Genomic DNA, 25,439 nt, shown 5'->3' with positions numbered 1-25,439 from the left:
CTCCTTTGTGTGTCTAACAGGCCACTCAGGTATTCTAAGGAAACAGCCAGTCTTTCTAATCTCTTTTTAGTCTTTATTTTCTCATTTGTAAAATGAGAAAGTTGATAATGTTTTGGAAATACTTTCGTGTGGGTAAACGACTTTCTTCTTAGTTCAAGGAACCTGCTTGCCTAAGAATGGCCGACGGTAGGATCAGCTTTCCCCACCCCACCCCCTTAAAGGTAGGTGTAGTCACGTGACTTGCTGTGGCCAATAACACGTGAAGGCAACTGACAGGTGTGGAATTCAGGTGGGAGCTGGAAGAGTTGAAGCCACCCCATGGCATCGTGGCAGGGAACGGTACAGCGTGGCAGTCAAAGAGAGAAATAAAAAGGGTCAATATTCAGTTCCTGATTTCCAAAGTGGGATTCTCTTGTCCTCGGAGAGACCATCCGTTGGAAAGTCAGGTTTCTGGAGCGAGAGAAGAACCTCTTGGCAGTATTCCTGATGCCAGCCTGCCTTGGTCACACGCCATGAGGGAGACCTGACAGATACAATCAATAGATTGTGTTATACTGCACAATATATAGGGGGAGGGGGAGAAGAGGATGTGCAAACACCAAATACCACCTCTGAGGACATAAATGTGGGCCTGAGGGACTGTGGAAAGAAGAAAGGGGCCAGAGGTAGTGGGAACAGGGTGAGCTGTGTGTCTGTGTTGCCACCAGCGGGACAGAGAAGCCCTGATCAGGAAGAGAGGAATTTGCCAGAAAAGTCATCAGGAACTCCAAGGCCAGAAGGGTCTCTGCTAGCAAGCAGCGTTTGGGCTCTGAGAGGAGATTGTCTGAAGGCTTGGTTACTCAGCGACCTGATCGTCAGGGCTTGGTGAGGCGAGGTCGAAATTTATGTCAGCCTGATGGTAATTGTGTGCTATAGAGGTGTCCATGGGCCAGGTCCCCACGTGTCCTTAGAGGGACAGGGAAGGTAGCTGAGGGCGCGGACTGTCAAGATGGCCAAAAGATACCCTACGGGGAGAGAAAAGTCATAGTAGAACGTAGTGGGTAAGAGTAGGGCTCCTGGAACTGGCTCTTACCATTTATTAGTTGTGGGACTTTAAGCAACTTGCTTAACTTCTCTGTGCCTCAGTTTCTTCATCTGTAAAATGAGGCTACATCTTGTCTCCATAACTGCCCTTGCAAAATTATACCATTTTCCGGGCAGGATTCTTTTTTTTTTTTTTTTTTTAACTGAAGTACACTTGATTTACAATGTTGTGTTCGTTTCTGCTGTACAGCACAGTGACTCAGTGATACACATATAGACATTCTTTTTTTTCATGTTCTTTTCTATTACAGTTTATCACAGGATATTGCATAGTGTCCCCTGTGCTCTACAGTAGGACCTTGCTGTTCATCCAGTTTTCATATGATAGTTTGCATCTGCTGATCCCAAACTCCCACTCCATCCCTCCCCCACCCCCCCTCCCTCTTGGCAACCACACATCTCTTCTCTTTGTTGGACAAGATTCTTCTATGTGGTGTATTGATTTTTCTGTCCAGAAACACAGTATGAGATGTGATGATGCGGTGTTATTGTAGGTCCATCCACTGTGCTGCGGGACGTTGGTGGGGGAAGGTTGTGTGCGGAGGGGTGCAAGGGGTACACAGGGAATCTCTCTCCTTTCTGCTCAATTTTGCCGTAGACCTAAAACATTCTAAAAAATAAAATTTATTAATTTTTAAAAAGTGTTATTTAAACATTAAAGTCTTAAGCAAAGACACATTCACTAATTGATTCACTGGACGCTTTCTAGTCAGTTTTTAGTTGGAGAATATCGGGGAGAACAAATTTTAATTGTCTATCACGTTTGGGTGGAATTACATTAATAAAAGGCTGTCCACTAGAGTTCTCAGAGAACCCACTGAACTGACCTTTCTGTGAGTTGAGTTCTGTCCCCCTAAATTCCCAACTCCCTGTACCTGTGGAGATAACTGTATTTGGAAATACAGTCTTTGCAGATATAATGAATAAAACACGGTGTTGTGCGCTTAAAAATGTGTTAATGGAGTAGATCTCACATTAAGCGTTCTTATCACATTTTTTTTAAAAGTAAAGATAAAAATGAAAAAAAAAAAAGCCCAAACTCAAAATGATGAAAACAAAATTTAAAATGTGGGATGGAGGAGAATTGGATGGATGATAGCTAATGGGGAATTGGTAACAAACAGGCAGGCGTAGATCTTGCTTCAGACGTGGTTATGTCAAAAACCCAGAAACAGCAAGTTAAAGCCACCAGATCAGTTGAAGAGTAGTAAGAGTTTATCGTGCTTCTAAGAACAGTTCTCCAACTGGGAGCTTTCAAATTCAAAATGAATGTGAAGCTCAGAGGCATGTCGGTACGGGTTGGCTTATAACATGGACATGAGGATGGTTTAACCTTAACAACCATAGGTTATTACCACGGGGGTTTCCAGATGGCAGGGGATTGGTTCAAAGTGGTGATCTTACATCATTTTGAGGCAGATGACTTAAGTTTCTTTTGTGATGATCAGAGGCACTTACAAGACATAAGCCAAGTTCAGTTTCGCTTACGTTCATGAAAGAGGCTGCACTTCGTTTTGCTGTTGTGGGTAAATGGTTTTGTCTGCTTGAGGAATCTTCAAGCCTGGTCTCCGTTCTTTTCTAACCGTTGGAGGCAGGACTCCAGGACCAGCCAGACTCCATCTCTCTCCTCCAGGCTCCTGGAGTCACTTCAGTCTCGGTCCCTGCACAGCACAATAGCTCAAGTCCCGCACCCTCCCAAGGCTCTGGTTAGGTCAGGGGTGAGAATCCGGTGGGGGGCAGGGGGTGGTTCTTTTCTTGTAGATCCTGGAAAATTCCTGAGCCCATCAGTCTGATTGGACTGGACCACTGTGACCAGAAGGAGGAAGTGTGCTGATTGGCTAAGGGTAGCCCCCCATGGACCCAAGGCTGTTCCCCAAAGAACTGGAATACTTTCAAGGCAAACCACAAATCCCTGGAAGGCTATCACTGTTGTAAAGAACCTTGTGTGTGAAGCAGCCGGTGTTGTGTTCGGATCCAGCAGTCACCCTGCGCCCAACAGCAGCACACTTGCCTGTTACCCTTCGAAGAGGTAACTTCTGCTGCGGCCGTCACCCCTCATAATTGATGGACACGTATGAGCTTCAGTTTCAGAGAGGGATGTTACAGGAGCACATTTTTCTTTTCTTTTCTTTTTTCTTGCAAACTGAAAGGCCACCTTTGAAAATGTGCCGACAGAAATGATTCCTTTTAAAATACGCATCAAGATACTCCTGAAGAAAAGGAAAGAATAAGAAGGGAATAGCCCAGCCAGATGTTAAAACGTCATAAGCTATTGTGTGTAAAACATCTGGGTACTGGCACATGAGAAGGCAGACAGATCGATAAAAGCAGACGGAGAGGCCAAAGTAAGGCTAAAAAAGATGAATTTAGTGCATATTAAAGACGGCATTTTAAATCAACAGTTACTGGGTGAATCATTTAATAAATAGTGCCGGTAGAAACTATATGGGTAAAAAGTAAAGTTGGATCCCTCTTTCACTCACTTCTCGCACTAAAATGAATTCCAGATGGATCAAGGGACTAATTTCCTTACTAATCAGTTTTCTAATAGACATGAAAAACGAGACCAACAAAACAATAGAAAAATGGACAAAGGATGTGAACAGGCATTTAGTAAAGAAGATTATAGGGATATGAAAAAATATTCAATGCCCCTCAGACTTGATGAAATATTGTTTTTATTAGATCAAAAAGACACATTAAGACACTCAGTGAACGTGCAAATTGGAAGAATCTCCTTGAGTGGTAATTTAGCAAAGTTCTATCAAAATTGTCCATGGGCATCTCTTTTGACTTGGCAATTTCTTTTCTTAGGAATTTACACTGTAGACCTGCTGTGTGTGCGTGCAAAGCTGGTTGTGTATGGAAATTCTCTGAAGCACAGATTGTAGTAGCAAAGATTGGAAGCCACCTGTGGGTCCATCAGATGACACCAGGCAATTAGATTTTGTTCAAATAAATCTGCACACTGGAGTAGTGCATAGGAGGAAGTGGATCTTTAAATGCTGATATAGACGTACTACAAGATACATTTTTAAGTACATGTATAGATAAGATGCGTAAAAGTGCATACAGTGTGTTGCCATTGGTATTTTTTAAAGATCTACATTTCTCAATGTGTTGATCGCCCAGAAAATGGACACTAAACTGGGGAGAAGTAGGGGGATAGAAGTCTGCAGTGAAACTTTTTGTGTTTCCCCCTTTGTCATATTGGAACATTCACCAACATGCCTGTATGATTACTTTCAATGAAAAAAATGTTAATTAAAAAGTAACCATCCCTTGGGACTTCCCTGGTGGTGCAGTGGTTAAGAATCCACCTGCCCATGCAGGGGACACGGTTTTGAGCCCTGGTCGGGGAAGATCCCACATGCCGCAGAGCAACTAAGCCCGTGCGCCACAACTACTGAGCCTGTGCTCTAGAGCCCGCGTGCCACAACTACTGAAGCCCCTGTGCAGCAATGAAGACCCAACGCAGCCAAAAAAAATTAAATAAATACATTTTTTAAAAATAATAAAAATATTTCTAAAACGAAAAAAAAGTAACCATCCCTCAGAAAAGGGTCCTTGAAAATATGTTAGTTAACCATAGTTCTGGTTTTAGTTTAGAATGTTTCCTTTAATTAAAGAAGTATATTTAAAGAGTCCCTCTAAAACCCTGGTAACCTTGAAGGCTAGAGAAAACAGCAGTCCTGCTCTGTTATGTGCTGTAGTGAAATTAGAGGATTGGGACTCATAAGAGACAATAAAATTAGGTCTTAGCTCAAACCCGGGAACCAGCCCCATCCCAGCCCCCAGCGCCTCTCGGTGCCCTGGGAACAGGGAAGAGAGCCTAATGTTCCCAAACACTAGTTACTGAGGAAGGCCACCCAGACTTGCTATTCTGCAAATACTCATCCTGCTTGCTGTTGAGATTATGGCCTTGGCGAAATATGGAACTTCTAAGACCAATGTGAACTTCAAGTCTGCATCTTCCACCTCCCACGAGAATGCACAGATGGATTTTTTTCATTTTGTTTTGCTTTTTTAGGAAAACCGGGGCTTTGGGTAGTGACTGTTGTATGGATGAGATGGAAGGAGAGTGAAAATTGATTCAAAATAGGTGTCCGGGTTTCTGTGTAACAAGGGAAATAATAATAATAATGAGAAAAATGAGTTTTTACCGGGCGTTATGGACTTGGCCCACCGTATCTTGTAGAGTTCATTACGTTCGACAAAGAACAGGACTATTTTTTCTTGCATGTTTGCTGATTTATTTGATGACTCCATGACGGGAGATTCAGTAGCATTTAAAGAATGAGGTGGCCCTATTCTGATCATGCACATATGGGAAGTTCAGAGAGCGTGGTCACTTAATGATTTGGTACCAGTGAGGCAAATAACTTGCCCTGTCTTTCCAGAAATGTGATGTGCTCGTGCGACATCTTTTGCATTCCTTTTCCACCTCTTCCCAACTCAGCCGTCGTTTATTGGGAGGCTGTGTTGAGCGACCTTGTCTATATCAAGGCTTTGGTTTTCCCAAGGAATCCGTAAACTGGACTCTCACATAATGAGCTGTGGAATATTTGAATAGCATCCCTGACTGTTGGGTGTTGGTCTATTTTCAGTAGGAACAAGGAGAATTGTACTCCCCGCTCACATGCCAGGCAAAGATATCCAATGTGTATTGCTGGGGACGGGGCGAGTTTCCTCTCCCCTTCTAGGTTCTTCTGGCTGGTCTAAGAATTAAATTGAGATGAAACAGAGGAACACGAGAAAATCAAACAAAAGTTGAATCACATGTGTACAGGAGAGAGACCACAAAAGCTGAGTAAGTTGCCAGTATGGCCAAAGCTATCCCCTTAAATACCATCCTCGATTAAAGACAAAAGAGGGTGTGGGGGGTAGGAGTTCGATACTTTAGTGGGGAGGAAGGCAACTGACATGGAGATGGAAAAGCAAATGTTTGGCGAACAGATGTTTGCTGGGCCAGGCAGGGGCAGTGGACACGGCGAGGTCTCTGACCTCTGTGAGTTCCCCTCACCACACCTGGTCCATGTTCTTTGCAGGTGTCTCTGGTGACAGCTCAGTTCCTGTAACAGCTCCTCTATCAAAATTCTTCATGCAGTTAGGGGGAAGGTCAGAGTTTCTTCCTAAGTCTTTTGGGTCATGTTTGTTTTCACCTTGAAATAATCTGAATGCCACATTTTGGGGTGGCAAAGTTTCCCCCCAGAGTACACCCTTTTCCCTTCTACTTGCCCATGTGGTTTGGTTGCTGCCAGCTATGTGTATAATAAAATAAAATCGATCTTCTAAGATAGCCACCCATACTGGGCTCTCCATCTCCCTGTCTTGCTTTCGTTTTCTTCATAGAACTTATCAACATAATAAATGTGTGTGTGAGTGCGTGTGTGTGTGTTCTGGCTCTCCCACTACAATGTTAGTTCCATGTCAAGAGGAAGCGTGTATGTTTTCTTCTTAATGACTTTCCAGTACTGTGAATGATGCCTGGGAAACAGATGGGACTCAGAAAGTGTTTGTTGAATGAACCAATGACCAAATAAGCAAACAAAAGACAGGTTTGGTTTGCTCACCTAGTGTTATTCATGACCTGCTTTAGGCATTTATATCTTAAGTTTTGGTCGGGGGAGGGGTGCTGGTAGGGGACGACCGTCCCATCCTCCAAAGCTTCTAACCATTGGTATCCATATTCATCCTGCGGGTGTGCTTCCCATTTGGTGTGTAGCCCCATCTGTCCTATTTCTACTCACCACATCTGTTCTGAATTTGTGCCCTTAGGAGAGACGGGTCCCTGGAACCTTCTTCTGAATGAACTGAGAGTCAGAGGAAAACCAGATGCTTGGAAAGACTGAGGATTATGTACAGGACTCATTTAGCTCTAGAATGGCTTTTTTTTAATTAAAAAAAATCTCATTCATATTTATTGCATATTTTCAGGTTTATAGTATAAACATTTATAATTTTCCAATAGCAATTTTTAATACTCTGAATATGTGCATAAATGTGGATAATTTCCCAATGGGGAAAGACAGGTTTCCCATCAGTTAATCGGAAAGGATGCCACTAAGTAAACCCACAACACCTGGCAGTGTGTTGCATCCTTCTGTTACCCAGCATATGAGAGGTGGGATGTGGTGGAGCAGAGACAAAATGTGTACAGCACAGCTCGGATCCCACGCTGCTGGCTGTTCCCGTTGTTGCTGGATACTGTGCTTGGAGCACACACATGCACACATATATGTGTGTGTGTACGTGTGTGTATATATGGGCGTGTGTCTGTATATACGTATGTGTGTATATGCGTGCATAATGTGTGTTTATGTGAGTGCCTCTATATCTCTGTGTATGTGTTGTGTATATATGTATGTGTGTATATATGTGTGTATGTGTGTATATACGTATTATGCCTACATGTATGTCCATTGTGTATATATGTGTGTCCGTGTATATATGTGTGTGTTTATGTGTGTGCATGTGTCATTGTGTGCATATTTGTGTATGTGTATATATGTATGTCTATATGTGTGTATATGAACATGTATATTTATGTTTGTGTGTATATATGTCCATGTATATATGTCTCTCTGTGTATATATGTATGTGTATATATATCTGTATGTGTATGTGTGTATATGTCTGTGTGTATATATGTGTATATCTCTGTGTTTATATTTGTGTGCATAAATGTGTGTGTTTTTATGTTTGCATTTGTATATATGTCTACGTATGGATATATTTGTGTGTGTATATATATGTGTGTGTATGTGTGTGTATATATATATATATACACACACACATATACACACACACACACATACACACACACACACACAATAGCTCTGTTGTGTTTTAAAAATACAACATACCCTTAAGTCAAGCAGTGTTTATTCCAGTCCACAGTGCATGTGCGTTCTATGGTGGGGAAATTATGGCTTTCCCCCAAATCGCTATAGTAGATATATTATTAAGTGTAAATATATAGCAAACGTCTTTGGAAATCAAGTGCTATGTTTATCTCTGTGTAATGAAGCTGTCAGTGTAACCTGTATTTATTGAGCCACAAGTAGGTAATAAAACTTGCACTAATGAATGTTAAGTAACTCAGCTCTCATAAACAAAGGAAGTAATTAGCATTTGGTTCGGACCCAGTGAAGCCAAATTTCACATGCTCTAAGGATTATCTTAATAGTTCCAAAACGCCGCCACTTACAGCTCTAAGTGTTTCAAAACTATGAACCCAACATAAACCGTGTTCAGTGTATAATATAGAAGTGTCTCTGAGAAATAACCATTCGATTTCTTGCACACATTCATTCTTGCTGTACAGATCAGGGACCCCTTATCCAGTTCAGAACATCTGAAGTATGCCGTAGACATGTGTCTTCTCTTATGAGAACACTGTGTCTACGAAAGACAATTTCCTATTGCCCTGCACTAAATTTCAGAATCTCCCCTGAGAAATAGTGCTATAAATTACAACTCTGTGTAGCTGCCCTAGAATTATTAGCAACAGATATCGGGTACTTCTGGGTTAAATATGCAACCATGTTCTTTCCTGAGAACTTAAAAATGATTCATTGGAGAAACATTATCTGAATTCCAAGTGACCTACCTGTGAATAAAATGTAAGAAAAATAAGAGCCCATTCTGTATCAGAAAAGCCCTAGCTCCTGATAGCTCCTGTATAATACAAAGGTTGCCAAATCCAGGTTGATGACCTATTTATTTCAAGCAAATTTGATTCAGGAAAATTCCAGTACACAGTAATTGGGACAGCACTTAGAATTCATCTTAATATAATAGCAGCTGTCCATAGTGAATTGAACTTTTTTTCATCACCCCATCTAGTTTGCTTACAATTTAAATGAGGAATCATAGCGTGTGTCACCAAAAGGTCAGATGGCTTTCTGGCCTGCGCATGCAATTCCCAATTTCTAAATGACTGCGTTCAAAACGTTGGCTTCTACAAGGATTATTTACAACACAAAACGTTTTTACGTGGCGCTCACCTTCTAAAAATGCTAGCTTTAGCCCTGGGGGCCACGTGTGAGAAGCGATTCCTCTTGTCTTTGTAGACCAAATCAGTGTGTGTTTTGGGGTCCCCAAGACCACCCCTGTGTTTGATGACTTGCTAGGAAAACTCAGCAGGGCTCAGTGTAGAGTCATAATCATTGCTAAGATTTATTACAGCAAAAGGACACAAAGCAAATTCAGCAAAGGTAAAAGGCACATGGGGCGCAGTCTGGGGGAACCAGGCACAAGCTCAGTAAAGTCCACTCCCAGGGAATCATACAGGATGACCTTCACCCCTCCAGCAATGAGTTGTGACAAGAGGGGTAAACTGTTGTCTGTCTGAAAAGCTCATCCAAGCCTGGGGGCCAAGAATTTTTACTGGGGGCGGGTCCCCTGGGCACCATTGCCTGACAGGCACCATACCTCCAGACCACCAGAAGGAAAGCAGGTGTCCAGCAGCAGCTATATTGTTTGTAAAAAAGCAGAGGCTCCGTGTTCCCCTCTTATTAAGGAGTTGGGGAACCCCTCCTGAAATCCAAATTTCCAGATGCCACTCAGGGGCCAGCCTTGCCAGTAGGCCTTTCTAGGGCGGTGGTCTCAGAGCTGCAGTGTTAACTCTTCTGCACAATATGTCTCCAAGCTGTTTCTGTGGGAGAGAGCGTTCTTAGTTCTATTAGGCACGTCCTTTGCTCGCCAAGCACCAGCCCTAAACATACCATCTTTTCCTCCTGCCTTGATCCTAATATCAGGGGGTGGCCTGGATCATCTCCTCTGATGATAAGAGCGAGGATTTAAGAGACGGCCTCAGGACCCACCTCCTTGCCTCTGTGCTCATACAGCTACCACGGTTGTAAATCTGGGGAGTGTACCTCCTCCAGGGCTGCCCCTCCTGGCAGCATCTCCCACCCAGTCACCCATCAACCTGCCCCATTTGTCCCCTGGCTTTCTTGCTTCAAAACCCTTTTTATTTTCCTCAAGGGACTAAGAAAAGAAAACACAACAGGAAACATGAATTTTTGCAGCAGTTTATACATCTAACTGTTTGCGATGTATTGCATTGTCCTTTTACCATATCCCTTCCATTCCATATATGTTTTTATTTTAACATCTTTATTGGACTACAATTGCTTTATAATGTTGGGTTACTTTGTGCTGTATAAAAGACTGCATCAGCTATATGTATACATATATCCCCATATCTCCTCCCTCTTGCGTCTCCCTCCCACCCCTCCAGGCGGTCACAAAGCACCGAGCTGATCTCCCTGTGCCATGCGGCTGCTTCCCACTAGCTAGCTATTTTACATTTGGTAGTGTATATATGTGAGGTCGAGAACAAAGAAACGTCAGTCCTCCTGGAGTTTGGAGCCCAGCATGGTGGCACGTAGTGGCATTCTTCTTCACCACCCTGGAGGCTCTCTGAAACCCCTCCTTTTGGATTTTAATGGTAGCTTCACTACACAGTCGTGGTTGATTAAATCCTTAGGCATTGGTGATTAATTCCACCTCCAGAACCTTTCTCCTCCTTCTGGACATTAGGGCATATTAGGAAACCAGTTTTGCTGCACATCCTTCTGCCTCTCTCATCCGGCTTCTCTGACATCCTCGAGAAAAACCTATAAGCGAGTCACCTGTCCCTTTCTGTGAAGGAAGGAAGGAAGGAATAAGTGAATGGAAGAGAGAAATAATAAGCCAAGTCTGTGATGGAGGGCACACCTGCTTCGGCAAATTTGTCTAAAGTCTGAGCAGATGTTAGGTCTCAGGACAGGTACTGGCCAGTGTTGGGTAACGAAGGACTTGAGCAGGTCAAGTAAGTGGCTTCAGCACCGGGACATTTTATGTGATGCCAAGGAAAGCACTGAGCCTGGTCGGACCGGCGCTGTGGTTGGGAGCCGTTTCAAATCCTGGGTCACCTGCCACCTGATCGCCCTGGTTGCTGAGCCGGTCAGTGAAAATTAAAATGGTACTGACCTCACAGGGCATGTGTGAGAGTGAAATGAGATAAAAGGGCCATGAACTCAGCAGAGCGCCTGGTTTGTTGTGATAGTGATGATGATGGGATGATGGTCCTGCTGATGACGACGATGATGACGATGTCATGGGAGGGGCACACGCGTGGAAGTCAGGCGCCTCTGTGCACCTCTCAGCATCTGTGTTTTGCGATGAACCATCATGATTCCCAAACCTGTCTGAGCCGCAGCCCCTCCCCACCTTTGAACTTGGAACGTTGCTTGGGAAATTAGATGAGATAATACGGAGGAACGGTCCCATCAGTGCCTGGCATGGAAGAGGCATTCAGTGAATGTGCGTTGTCATTTTTAATCCCACTTTTGCAGTGTTAATGAATTTCCTTTTTCTATTTAGTTTTAACCGTCTGAGGGTATTCAGTTAATTTTCTTAAAAGTAAAGCCTTCCACTAGCACAGCGTTACTCTGTTTCTTTATGTGACTGATGCTTGCCTATGTCAGTGTACTGTTCTAGCTGCTCTGTTAAAGGAAGGAATGACTGGGGGGAAAATTAGGGCAGATGGATTGGAAGGGGATTGCCAGTGTGTGATTAAATTCTATTAAACACGAGCTTACACCTGGCAGGCGACAATGGGCCATTAAGTACACTGTGTCCCCAGAAGCAGCGGTAACTCAGGGATGCCCCAGAGCCGTCTCAGCTGTGCGTTTTGCTGTCTCCAACAGGGTAAAGGTGATGAAAGGCATGAACATCATTGGGGTGAGAGCCAGCAGCCCGTCCGTGTGGGAGGTTAAGAAGAGCATGGATTACGCTGGGAAGTACACACCGGCTGTCATCGTTTGTCAGAAGAAATCAGCGGGCTCGGAAAACAGGTGAGTCCCAGTGGCCTGCCATATATTCAGATTAGCTGCAACGATGGCCTCCTTTTTCCCAACTTTGCTGACAGCCACTTTGACCGCGGTTTGCATTTGGGGAGCGTCGTCTGTATTATTAGTGCTTCCAGGTGAGATGGATAGAATCCTTTACTTGGAAAAAGGTGGGCTGTTATTCACAGTGGACCTACTTACGATCCCAGCACAGTTCCCGGTCCCCTGCAGGGACTACTCCATGCAAACGGAATTTATCTCGAAATGATGTTCCACTGCAACACGGCCTCTTTCTATCCCAGATGATTAGGTAAAACGAGAAGCCTGGGCAGTTCTGATAAAATGGCCCATTTTGCAAGCGTTTCAAACAAGAGTTTGTTGTAAAACAAAACAAAACACCCAGAGCTTGTAGATCTCGTGGCACACGAAGGCGCCTTGCACATTTGCCGTGTCGATTTACATATGACGCGTGGATTGCATTTTGTGCTGGGATTTTCGGATGCACCTGCGAATGATCTGCTGTGGAATTATAGGGAATTGTGACGCTGTCTCTGATACCCACCAAGTTAGAAACAGTCTATTCACAGCTGGGCAGAGACAGAAGCTCAGTGGTTCTTGGTTTATTTCTGTTTCCGAAACCTCATTTGTGACTCCAGAAAATTTCCGATCGGTTTTTGCCGCTTTCAGGTTGGTTGCTTTTTGCTCCCTGTATTGCTGGCGATAGAAATAATTACGAATGGACCAGTCCTAGGTATGTAGCACTATTTCAGGAGTCAGCTGTTTGAACTTCATAGCTCAATGTTTGGAAAATATTTATTTTTCATTATTTATTCTAATATAGAGGTCGTGAATCTCAGCTGATGGCTCTTCTGCTTTTGGGGGGTTTATTTCCAAAGAGCACTGGATGCCAGTTTGGGGGTGATGTGATGTGGATTTCGCTCTGTGCTCCTCTGTTTCATGTGGGTGCTCTGGGATTCGGGTTAGCAACTGTCAAGCTCTGGCCTGTGACTTTGCTTTTGTGAGCAGTGTTTCAAGATGTTTTTCTTGAAGATTTGCTCGTAGAGCAGATGAGAGGGGCAAAGAAGAAGTCTGTATCTGAGTTCTGCCCCAAATGTTTACATAGTAATGCTGTGCCACACGGAGTACCTTCCTGAGCTTACAAACAAGCTCACTTCCAAAGCTGTCTGTGCCAGTGATACGATTTGGGAAATAAGATGCCACCTCCATGAAAGGTTTCCTTTGTGTTGCGAAGTTAGCAAAAATTAGGAAGGATAGATAGATAGGCAGATAGGTAGGTAGCTCGGTAGATAGATAATGATAGGTAGACGAGATGGATATAGATAGATAGATAGATAGATAGATGATAGATGGATAGATATTTTACTCTTCTTTACCAGAAAGAGTGGGGGGATTTGGGAGAATTCTCAACCAATGTGCTGATTTTCCCTCGTGTTTCTTCTTGCTATTTCCTCTGTGGGTTAGTGGGAGTAGTAGTGATTGTAGTGTTACGTATGAAATGCAGAGAGATTTGAACCGTTTTGAAACATTTTATTAAATTTCTGGCTAAGTATTCATTCGGTTTGTCTTGGGCATGGAGAAATAAGGAAACTTTCCAAGGGCAGCTCATCCCCATTAAGGTATAAAGTGTAAGCTGCCTTTTCATAGATCAAATAAGGCAGGCACTCCCAAGGGGTTTTAACACTTCCTTAAATGAAACAAAAAATCAACAGCTCTAGAACATAGCAAATCATACATATGTGTGGTCCTTGCCATTTCTTTCCCCCTTTTATCTGTAACAGTATCTTCTTTAAGAAACAAATTCCCCAAATGGACCATCAACCTAGTCCTTCAAAGGGCTGGCATCAGCATGCCATTCACCGTGGAGAATATTCCTTATCTCTGTAGATTCTGAAGTCAGTTTTCTGTTTCCTGCTGTGGGTCTAGATGATGGAAGAAGCATATGTACACTCACAGACATACCCAAACACACATATGTATGTCTATGTATGTAATATATGTGTATGTGTATATATAGAATACTATATGTGCATATACAGTACGTTATGTGTCTTTGTAATGCATCATATATGTATACATGGTATATATACAGTATATCTATACATAGTTTGTGTATACAGAACATATATGTGATACAGGTGTTTAAATATGTGCCTATATACACACGTACATTTTTATGTGATTTATGTACTCACGTGTGTTATGATGGTGCAGAGGTTTATTCTTTTTTTGGAATCCAGTTCTTACACTGCAGCCAGGAAGGCTTTGCTTAATGAGGAAGCTGTGGAATGCAAGCTCTTTTAGTTGGAGAACCGTGTCGGTCTGGTTGGTAGCTGTTTGCAGTCCCTACAGCAGCATCTGGGACACATGAGGCTCTCCATAAATATTTGTTTACTGATGTTCTAGAATTAGACTGTATCTCTGTTACTCTATGTATAATGATGCAAATCTGTACGTACATGTATTGAATGGCCTCCGATACACCTGTTCAAAAAAGCAAGGTGCACAACAGCGTCTATATTGATGCCCCATTTGGGGAAAACCCAGAGAAGAATACTTTTTGAGCAAAGGGGCTAGCAGCTGTGATTTCTGCTGGAGGAGCTGGCAGGTTGGGGGAGGGCGCTGAACGTAAATTACTTTCTACTGCGAGCCATTTGGGCTCTGATTTGGTTTTCACTATGTGCCTATATTACCACTTAATATAATGTATACAGTTAAAGTAGACTTTTTTGAATACGATATATTCATTTCTATGTTCAGCCTTTCTCCTCACTTCAGAATTGTTTATTTCGCTTCTGTCTTTATGGAATTAAATACAGAAGAATCATGCTCCATTCTTTGGGATCGCGCACGGACCGGGAGAAGATCTGTTTCTCTTTTCTTTGAAGGATAATTGGAGAATGTATTATGGAGTGGATGTTTTCACATTAGTAGGTTTTGCTTCAGGAGCTGTTTTGCTTTATACATTCTTCCCACTCTCTTTGACTTTCAGTTATTCTTAAAAAGTCAGAATCAGATCATCGAGATGCAAAAAAGGGAGCCTTAATGAGCTTGAGAATCATGGATTGTGTATTGGTAATAATTCACCGTGGATTGTGAAGTTGTCTTAAGGAAGTTAAGTCCCTGTGACAGGTGTAATTTTATGGATTAAGGAGACAGACACTTGTGCTAGTGATGAACTCAACAGGAGTGAGTGAAGGTTCTTATCTAAGTTGAAATACATCCTTTGCTTTTTGAAGAACTTTGTTGTTGTTGTTTTTTTTGCGGTACGCGGGCCTCTCACTGTCGTGGCCTCTCCCGTTGCGGAGCACAGGCTCCGGACGCGCAGGCTCAGCGGCCATGGCTCACGGGCGCAGCCGCTCCGCGGCATGTGGGATCTTCCCGGACCGGGGCACGAACCCTTGTCCCCTGCATCGGCAGGTGGACTCCCAACCGCTGCGCCACCAGGGAAGCCCAGAACTTTGGTTTTTGAAAGCCTTATCATCACAGTATTAATATCTGAATGTTACCCACAGCTATCAATCAGATCTGTTTTGCCTAAGCATTGCCAGGAAATATTATGGAACAGAAGGAGGATAACTAACTATGCTCCATCCATCAAATTTCATTTGACGTTTTCTGAATCCTGCTCACTGTTAGAGCACTATGGAAACTTAGATAAATGTGTAACAAAAGTCATGTACATGTACTTTTTATTTCTTTGCTCTTCTCTGCACAGATGAGCATTTTCCAGAGTTTGCCACAGTTGCTATTTAAATGATTTTAGGTGGTACAAAGAAATGGGGTCAAATATTTGACTTGAATGACAGAAACATATGTGCTTTCCAGTTCTCCAGCAAGACTACTGATTGAAGAGAGATTCTTCTCTTTTAGGGGCTAATATGTCTATAAAATCTCTATCCTTTGTTAATAGATTGTAGACAAGCAAGAGTGCATAGTTTGATTTAATCCTTTTTCATAATTATCTGTTTATAATCCTTCGTACTATACCGCTTTTCCATTTATTTATAGGTAATTTTGTTACCGAGTTCAAGCTCGGCCTGCGCACCACACGACAGACCAGTAAATTGACAGACGGGTTGTTGGGGAAAGGGATAGTGACTTTATTCGGAAAGCCAGCAGACCCAGGAGACAGTGGACTAGTGTCCCAAAGAACCATCTTAACCCGAGTTAGAATTCAGCCTTCTTTTATACTAAAAGGGGAGGGGTGTGGCTGGTTGCGCCACACTTCTTGGTGCCGGAATCCTTTGTTCTTGCAACTGTCCCTGTTTCTGTAAACCTTACACTCTGTTCTGCAACTTTTTATCTCTATACGAATGGAAAAGTGTTATACCTTTAAAGGTCAGAGCCTTGAGAATGGGCTGTCTTGTATATTTCAGGGTCTAGGCAAATTCTTAACTTGTAGCAAAAGCAATAGAATACAGAGGTTAAAGTAAAAGAAAGAGATACAATATGGATTCAGATTTGGTTTTCCCCATTACGACATGTTTCATTTTAAAACAAATATAGCTTAAGTGGTAACATGAGTGTCAGAAATAAAGAGTAATATTTAAAGTATACAGAGATAAGATTGCAGTCATGAATGTATGTTCAGAAAAATGTATGCTGGCATGATAAATCCATCTCATAATACATTGGTTAGGATTAGGTTTGATTATTTAATAAGGGTGACTTAACAAAAAAAAGTGACTTAAAGTAAGAGTTTATTTCTCTGTCACATAGAAGAAGCCCTGATGTAGGCAGGCCATGGCTGGCATGGCAACTCCTCAGTACTGTCAGGGTCCCAGGCACCTATCTTTCTTTAACACAATATTAATGCATGGCTTTTATCCTCATAGATTAATATGGCTGCTGGAGCGCCAGTCATCACATCTGCATTGCAGGCTAAAGAAAACTGACAGAAAAGAGCCTTCACCACTGGATCAGTTCCTTTTAAGGAACTTTTCTAGAAACTCATGCCAACCCCCAATACTCTCCTGCCTCTCTCTCATTGGTCAGGACTTAATCACATGGCCACACCAGACTTCAGAGGGAGGTGAGAAACATCATGTATTACAGGCAGCAGTATACTTAACTCAGAATCAGTTTTCTGCTCCAAAGAGAAAAGCAAACTGGATGGGTTGGGGAACCAGAAACCTTGATCTCAGAAATCTATAAAGAATAAATGTTGTGGGGTTTCCAATAGGATGATGGAAAGAGCATGGTACCTAACTATCTCCTTCATTCTACCAGGTTCCCATGGAAATTTCCAGTGAACTATAATAAGGGTGTGAAGATCCACATTAGCAATGCACTGGAAAAGTTATGATTACAAACTAGTGTATATAAAACAAACTATTATGTTTAAAATAGATAAACAACAATGTCCTACTGTATAGCACAGGGAACTATTAATATATTAAATCCTGTAATAAACCATAATGGAAAAGAGACAATAACAATTTTGTTTATCAATAAATATGGGACAGGGGAAATTTAGAAGATACTCAATCAGGATGTTGCCCGTGCTTGTTAAGTACATTTAATATATTAAATATCCTGTAATAAACCTTATTCATATATATCTGAATCACTTTGCTGTACATCGGAAACTAACACACCACTATAAATCACTATACTCCAATTAAATAAATAAGAAAAGTTATCATGTGTATGTTAGAAACATAGAGAAGCGTTTGTGAAAACTGCAGGACTGGGTTGAAGGAGGATGAAAAGATCGCCAATCTTAATTGTGCATTAAAAAGAAAAGGACCAGGAATGTGAGTGGAGGATACCCAGGCATTAAAAAAAAAAAAAATCAGGCCTACCTCCTAATATCGCCAGTAGGTGCTGGTACAGGTGAGCATGGACATGTCAAAGCCAGCAAGGTTTCCTCTCTGGACCAGTAACAATAAAAGGCCGTTACTGGGTGAGGAACACACCTTTGGAGCAGATACCCAAACAGGCAGAAAACCCATAGGCATATGAAAATATAACCATAAGAATTTGGGGGAAAACTCTTAAGTATCAGAGACAAAGACAGAACTTTGTGCATGAAATAGAGATGATTTTAAGCATTGATCAGTGGTCTCAGATTCAAAATAAGCATGGTATCATCAAAGACAGAGGAAGCCCGCAAGGAGAAGAAGCCATGTGAGATAAAGATGGGGTGAGAAACTCCATGTCTATTGGATTTGCTGCTGTAGAAAACGAAATCAGTGAACTTGAGAGAAAACTTTAGGAGAAAGAGAACCTTCAGAAGAGAATGAGAAAGAGGTGAAAATAAGAGAAACACCTGAAAACCAGTCAAGCAAGAGTATATAGAAAGAATGACCACAGGAACAGCTGGAGATTACCTGGTTACCATAAGATTCGGCACTACTAGTTCTACACCTAAGAGAACTGAAAGCAAATGTCCACACATGTGAACACACAAGTTCACAGCAGCATTTGTCATATGTGTGTGTGTGTGTGTGTGTGTGTGTGTGTGTGTGTGTGTGTATTATAGATGAGTGGGCAAACACGTGATCTATTCATGCAATGGAATATTATTTGGCAATAAAAAAGGGAGAAGTGCTGATAGATGCTACAACATAGATGAACCTTGAAAACATGGTACTACGTAAAATAGACCAGACAAAAAAGACCATACGTTGTATGATTCCATTTATACATGATGTCCAGAAGAGGCAAATTTTTAGACACAGTAGCTTAGTGGTTGCCTGGGGAGGGGAAAATGGAGAGATTCTGGTCATGGTTATGAGGTTTCTTTCAGAAGTAATAAAAATATTCTAAAATTAAATAGTGCTGACGGTTGTTCAACTAAAAACCACTGGATGGTAAACATTAAAATGGTGACTTTTATAGCATATGAATAATATCTTGATAAATCTGTTATGAAAATCAGTTGATTACAAAAGGGCCTACGAGATAATACCAATTTTGTTTATCAATAAATGTAGGACAGGGAAAATTAGAAGATATTCAGTCAGGCTGTTGTCTATGATGGCAATATTACTTGTATTTTGGAAAAGTCCCATAGTAAACATAGATTTTTTTTTTAATTAGGAAAAGATAAGATATGGAAAACAAACAATAAATAAAGTTATAATGCAGCGTGGCTGGGAAGATTGTTTAATAGAGTCTGGACATCTGTCCTTGTCATCGCCGAGTGGCATACTGACAATTTTGGGATGCTTAATTCATCTGCTGACTTGTCCAAATTTGAAGCCAGAAAGATCTGGCCTTTTTTTTGGTTGTTGTTCTGGGCAAAAATTACTTGTAATGGAGATATTATAGATTGTTTAAAAATGTTCGGTTTTGCTTTAGAAAGCAGTTTTAATGATTGCAATTTACTGCTTCTTGACTCAGGATAACAGATCGAGTGATGGAAAAAAAAAGATCTTGAGGTTTTTAATTAATATAATAATTTGATTAGAGGTATTTTCTAGCAATCTGTCTTCGGCAAGACAGTTCAGCTCTACGGACATCCGGAACCTGAGTTTGATAACAACAAAACCTGAGACAATGGTATAAAGTTATCAAAATGTTATGTCTTTCCTGTGGTGAGTGGGATTTTTCTGATGCCTTAAATGCTTTCAGTATCCTTATCATTGGCTCTTACGGATTGTAATAGCCATACATATTACCATCTGAAAGATAATGCCTTCACAGAGAGTAGGAAGAGAATGGGTGTAGGATTCAGGAAATCTAATATTCATTTCTCATTTTTATGCTAGTAGCCATCTCACATTTCACCAGAGACGGAACAAGGGGCAAAACACCCTGTTCTGTACCATCGGCCCCAACAATGTCAGCCTTCGCTGGACTGTGAGACTCGTACATAATCCTGCATGTGACCAGACAAACTTTGAAATAATCAGTCAAGAACATCAGTTCATTTCTGGATTGGGTTGTTTGTTTGTTTGTTATTGAGCTGCATGAGCTGCTTATAAATTTTGGAGATGAATCCTTTGTCAGTTGCTTCATTTGCAAATATTTTCTCCCATTCTGAGGGTTGTCTTTTGGTCTTGTTTATGGTTTCCTTTGCTGTGCAAAAGCTTTGCAGTTTCATTAGGTCCCATTTGTTGATTTTTATTTCTGTTTCCCTAGGAGGTAGGTCAAAAAGGATCTTGCTGTGATTTATGTCATAGAGTGTTCTGCCTATGTTTTCCTCTAAGAGTTTGATAGTGTCTGGCCTTACATTTAGGTCTTTAATCCATTTTGAGTTTATTTTTGTGTGTGGTGTTAGGGAGTGTTCTAATTTCATACTTTTACATGTACCTGTCCAGTTTTCCCAGCACCACTTATTGAAGAGGCTGTCCTTTCTCCACTGTACATTCCTGCCTCCTTTATCAAAGATAAGGTGACCGTATGTGCGTGGGTTTATCTCTGGGCTTTCTAGGGGGAAGGGTAAGCTGTGACAAAGCGAGGGAGAGGCATGGACATATATACACTACCGAACGTAAGATAGATAGCTAGTGGGAAGCAGCCGCATAGCACAGGGAGATCAGCTCGGTGCTTTGTGACCGCCTGGAGGGGTGGGATAGGGAGGGTGGGAGGGAGGGAGACGCAAGAGGGAAGAGATATGGGGACCTATGTATATGTATAACTGATTCACTTTGTTATAAAGCAGAAACTAACACACCACTGTAAAGCAATTATACTCCAATAAAGATGTAAAAAAAAAAGAAAACTTTTTAATACGCATCTTATATAAAAAAAAACAGTTCAAGAAAACCCATCTATTAATTGTCCTTAAGTTGTTAATGTGACTACACAGTATATGCGGCACATATACCCAAGTCCTCCTAGATATGAAAGATTATACTTTATTTCCTGACAATTTCTCAAAGTACCAGATGAATTACATTAGTTGTACATGGAGTCTGTATCAAGTGTGAGCAAAGGTTCCCCATTGTCTTTATTCTTTTGTTATATTTTATATTGGAGTATAGTTGATTTACAGTGTGTTAGTTTCAGGTCTACAGCATAGTGATTCAGTTATACATATACATGTATCTGTTCTTTTTCAGATTGTTTTCCCATATAGGTTATTACAGACTGTTGAGTAGAGTTCCCTGTGCTATACAGTAGGTCCTTGTTGATTATCTACTTTATATCTAGTAGTGTGTGTACGTTAATCCCAAACTCCTAATTTATCCCTCCCCCCACCTTTCCCCTTTGTTTTCTAAGTCTGTGAGTCTGTTTCTGTTTTGTAAATAAGTTCATTTGTGTCATTTTTTAAGATCGTCTTTACATTTAGAATTTGTCAGAAGCATTTCCATTCAAGTTTGTTTTAATCACTTCTGCATTAGGGATACAACAGACAAAGGTATTGTTTCCAATAGAACAAGATATCATTTCTCCTAATCGTATTGGCAGAAAAAGAGATGCAAATAATAAAATGTTTTTCTGAGAATAAGGGAGAACCCAGAATCCTTATACACTGTTGGCGGAATTATAAAATGGTTTGTCCTCCTTGGAGGGATACTTATCAATATCTGGCTATTGACTTTTTAAAAAAAATTTATTGAAATATAGTTGATTTACAATGTTGTGTTAGTTTCAGGTGTACAGCAACGTTATACATATATATAAATATTTATATTCTTTTTTTACATCCTCTTCCATTATAGGTTATTACAAGATATTGAGTATAGTTCCCTGTGCTATACAGTAGGTCCTTACTCACAGACATAGGAAATAAACTTACGGTTACCAAAGGGGAGGGGGAGGGATAAATTAAGAGTTTGGGATGAAAATATACACACTACTATATATTAAATAGATAACCAACAAGGACCTACTGGCTACCGACTTTTAGAACATGCAACCACGTGACCCTAAAATGACAGGTCTAGGTACCTCTCCTCCAGGTGAAAGCTTAGCCGTGGATATGGAGGGATGTGCAGAAGAGTGTTCATGGCTGCATTTAAAAAAAATAGCTAACTGTTGAAAGCAACCTGAATATCCATCAAAAGGTGAATTGATTTAAAAATGATACATTCATATAATTGAAACTTATGCAGCAACTATGAAGAATTGCCTACATGTAGTGATTAATGTTTATCGACATTAATTTTGTTACCAACTAGGGTTCTTAGCCTTCCTTAATGAATAGAAATTGATACGAGATACAGGAAAGGCTTTATTGGGGCCCCTGCTGCAGTAGTGGGGAGCGAGAACAAGGGACAGGTTCTCTTGTTCACTCCTTGAGGGGGGGCGAGCTTGTTGCTTATCTGGGGTGAGGGTAGGCGTGGGTCCAGGGGTTGGGGCAGAGGCGTGGCTTAGGAGGTCTGCCCACCCCTCTCGTGGCGTTGAGTGCAGGGAGCATGCGCAGTGCCCTGCTTTTGCTCCCAACACCCTGTTTTTGCTCCTGGCCCTTCAGAAGTGGCAGTTGGGTTTTTGGTGTTTTTGTATCTTTTTGTCCATCATTTGCTCCAACTGCTCACGCCGAGCGGTTATTTTTAGTCCCTTATAGTTTCTTTGTATTTTGTTGCTGAAGGAGAGGTTTGTCCAGGTGCAAGCAGTGCAGCAGAGGGTCCCAGGTCCCAGTTCCCAGCCTGTCTCAGTTTGACCTGAAAATGTAATGTTAAGGGGAGTGGGAAACTTGAATAATAGCATGTACAGTATGATACCACTCTAGGAATTCTAAAAAGAGACCCACAGAAAAATGCTGAAATAATACAGATATAAACGGGATGAGACACGGCTGCTACTTAAAAGACCAGCATTTGAAAGACAACCCAGAGGAAGGTGTGCAAGGATGTCTCGCAGGCATCCTGGAAGAGAGCGCTTTAAGATCTTCCTAAAATAGCATTTGAGTGTGTCCCAGGAAATGTAAGCTTATTTGTATCACTCCCATTAGAAACATATAGACTAGGAAAGGAAGCGGTGATCGTTCAAGCAGATGGCATTACAGTGAAGGAGAGTTATGAGCCCAGTTCCCTATGAAATTATACCCCAGGCTGACTCATTTTCCACTTCCTGACACGCATACAATCCCATTAGGCAGTCTCACGGGGAAGTGTGAGGTTTGCCTTAATTTACCTTTGTGTTGCTTTACTCTTATTACATCCATATATTTGGTATTTAACATCTCCCATTTCCAAGTAGACTACCAAATTTAGAATTAAATTATTTAGCACCCACTTTCAGCGGGTAACAGCAGTGAGTTACCGCTGCACATCTTTACTGGGGAAATTGCCTTTGCTTTGGATAGGATCTCCAGGGCGCTGTAATAAAAAACACCGACTGTTTTTTCTGCTAGAGCTACACCAATGCAGCATAAATAATAACCTAATAGCGACAATAATTGTATGGTACCACTTGCTGGTGTTCATCAGAATACTTCGTAAACACGCTCCAGGGTCATAGATCATGGCTAGTGTTGAGTTGCCCTGGGCTTGTGATTTCACAAAGCATCTTCATTCATTGGAACGACCAAAAATATCTGCAGTAGCAGAAATATCTGATGTGATATGTGAACATCCCATCAAGAAAACCATGGGCTTAATATTTGTCTTCATGCAAATTTCTGAACTTGAAACTTCAGTGAATGTGTGTGTGTGTGTTTACAGCCATGGATACATAGCCCTTAGGGTCCTTCCTTCCAAACATGGAAAACATTATCAATAAAAGTCCTACAGGAAAAAACACGTCTATATCTGTGGAAATTGGTATCTATATATCTGGATATCTTTATCTCTGTCTCTACATATATATCCGTATCTATAACCTAACTATATTTATAATTACATATGTATGCGTAATATCTATGCACAATGCAAAATATAAAATTATTTTAATTTTAAAAGGCTCATGAGCTTTTGTAGTCATATTTGTTTTGGTAAGTCTCCACTGTAAAAAAAAAGGTGCACACAAAAATACAAAAAAATAAATAAATAAAAGGGCTTCCCTGTTGGCGCAGTGGTTGGGGGTCCGCCTGCCGATGCAGGGGACGTGGGTTCGTGCCCCGGTCTGGGAAGATCCCACATGCCGCGGAGCGGCTGGGCCCGTGAGCCATGGCCGCTGAGCCTGCGCGTCCGGAGCTTGTGCTCCGCAATGGGAGAGGCCACGGCAGTGAGAGGCCCGCGTACCGCAAAAATACAAAAAAAAAAAAAAAAGTGCACAGATTTCCGCATACCTTAGATATTTTTGAGAGTGAGGGCCAAGTTCTTTGGGGAAGTCAGTTTTTGGATCACGTAGCTGTACGGACCTCTCATCCTCCATGACAGTCCTTTGCTGTCAGCACCCTAGCAAGCATCTCGAAATCCCCAGGTCTCCCTGGTGTGCTCAGCTTTGCTGAAGCAAATGCTGTAATTGGATCATCTATCTCCTGAAAGCCTGGGGAGCAGTTTAGAAAGATAATAGTATTTCATGGAACATTAAAAGAAGAAACAAAAGAAAAAATGATGGGACCCATCCACAGAAGCTTTATTTACTGTCCAACTGTGAAAAGCATCACCTTGTTTCTTACGTTCTAAAAATTTCACTCTGATTATTGTGCTCTTGGATGGGATGTCTTCTTTTAAGTGTCTGTGTTTTGGATTTGCTATCATTTCTAAACGCACCTTTCCCTGGCAGCCCTCATCTTCCATGCTGTGTGCCAGTTCAAGGAGTCTCTTTGGTAACTTTTTAGTCTTTTAACCCTGGTGATTGATTTTGTCAGCAGTTAGCCTGGTGGACTTTCACTTCTTAGGAATGGTACTTGAACTGAGACATAGTTAGAAAAATTAGCAATAAGGGCTTGGGACTTTATATTCCTACCTAGAGCTCTTTTTTTAAAAAAAAAACAAAAAACAGGTTTTGTTATAAATCATATACCTTAAACTTAACCCATTTTAAGTGTGCAGTTAAATGAGTTTTAGAAAATTTATTTTTTGGTCCAGCCATCATACCATCCAGTTTAAGAACACTTCCATCAGCAGAAAAAGTCCCTTTTTACCCATTTGCCATGAATCCCCACTTCTTCCCTAATTCCAGACAACCACTTGTCTCTTTTCTGAATCCATAATTTTGCTTTTTCCATAATAGCCCAAGTTGGAAATAACCCAGATGTGTATCAGCTGGTGAGTGGATTAAAAACTGTGCTACATTTTAGCGGTGGAATACTACATGGCAGTGAAAAGGAACGATCTCCTGATGCATGAAAAAACGTGGATAAGGAATTCCCTGGCGGTCCAGTGGTTAGGACTCTGCGCTCTCACTGCCGAGGGCCCAGGTTCAATCCCTGGGCGGGGAACTAAAATCCCACAGGCTGTGCAGCATGGCAAAAAAAAAACCACCCAAAAACAAAAAAAACCTGGATAAATCTCAGAAGTATACTGAGAGGTAGGGGCCAGTCACATGACATGACACATTCTATGAGTCCGCATACAGGAAGTCCTCCTTACCACGGGTTCCACATCTGCAGATTCAACCAACTGCAGATCAAAAATGTATATTTTTTTAATTTCAGAATTTTCCAAAAAGCAGAACTTGAATTTGCTCGCACCAGCAACTATTTACATAGCA

General features: G+C 41.5%; 1 protein-coding gene across 1 annotated transcript in view; it reads left to right on the top strand.

Annotated features, from left to right (window-relative positions):
- Positions 1 to 25,439, top strand: part of TMEM132D (transmembrane protein 132D) — a 645,590-nt gene that overhangs the window by 277,614 nt on the left and 342,537 nt on the right. The window contains exon 3 of the mRNA XM_079941954.1: positions 11,784 to 11,930. Within this exon, the coding sequence (XP_079798080.1) occupies positions 11,784 to 11,930 (147 nt within the window). The remainder of the gene's footprint in view (positions 1 to 11,783; positions 11,931 to 25,439) is intronic.

This window comes from Stenella coeruleoalba (genome assembly GCF_951394435.1).
Source record: "Stenella coeruleoalba genome assembly, chromosome: 14".
NCBI lineage: Eukaryota > Metazoa > Chordata > Mammalia > Artiodactyla > Delphinidae > Stenella > Stenella coeruleoalba.
The sequence above is the reverse complement of the archived record's forward strand: the minus strand, read 5'-3'. Positions and strand labels throughout refer to the sequence as shown.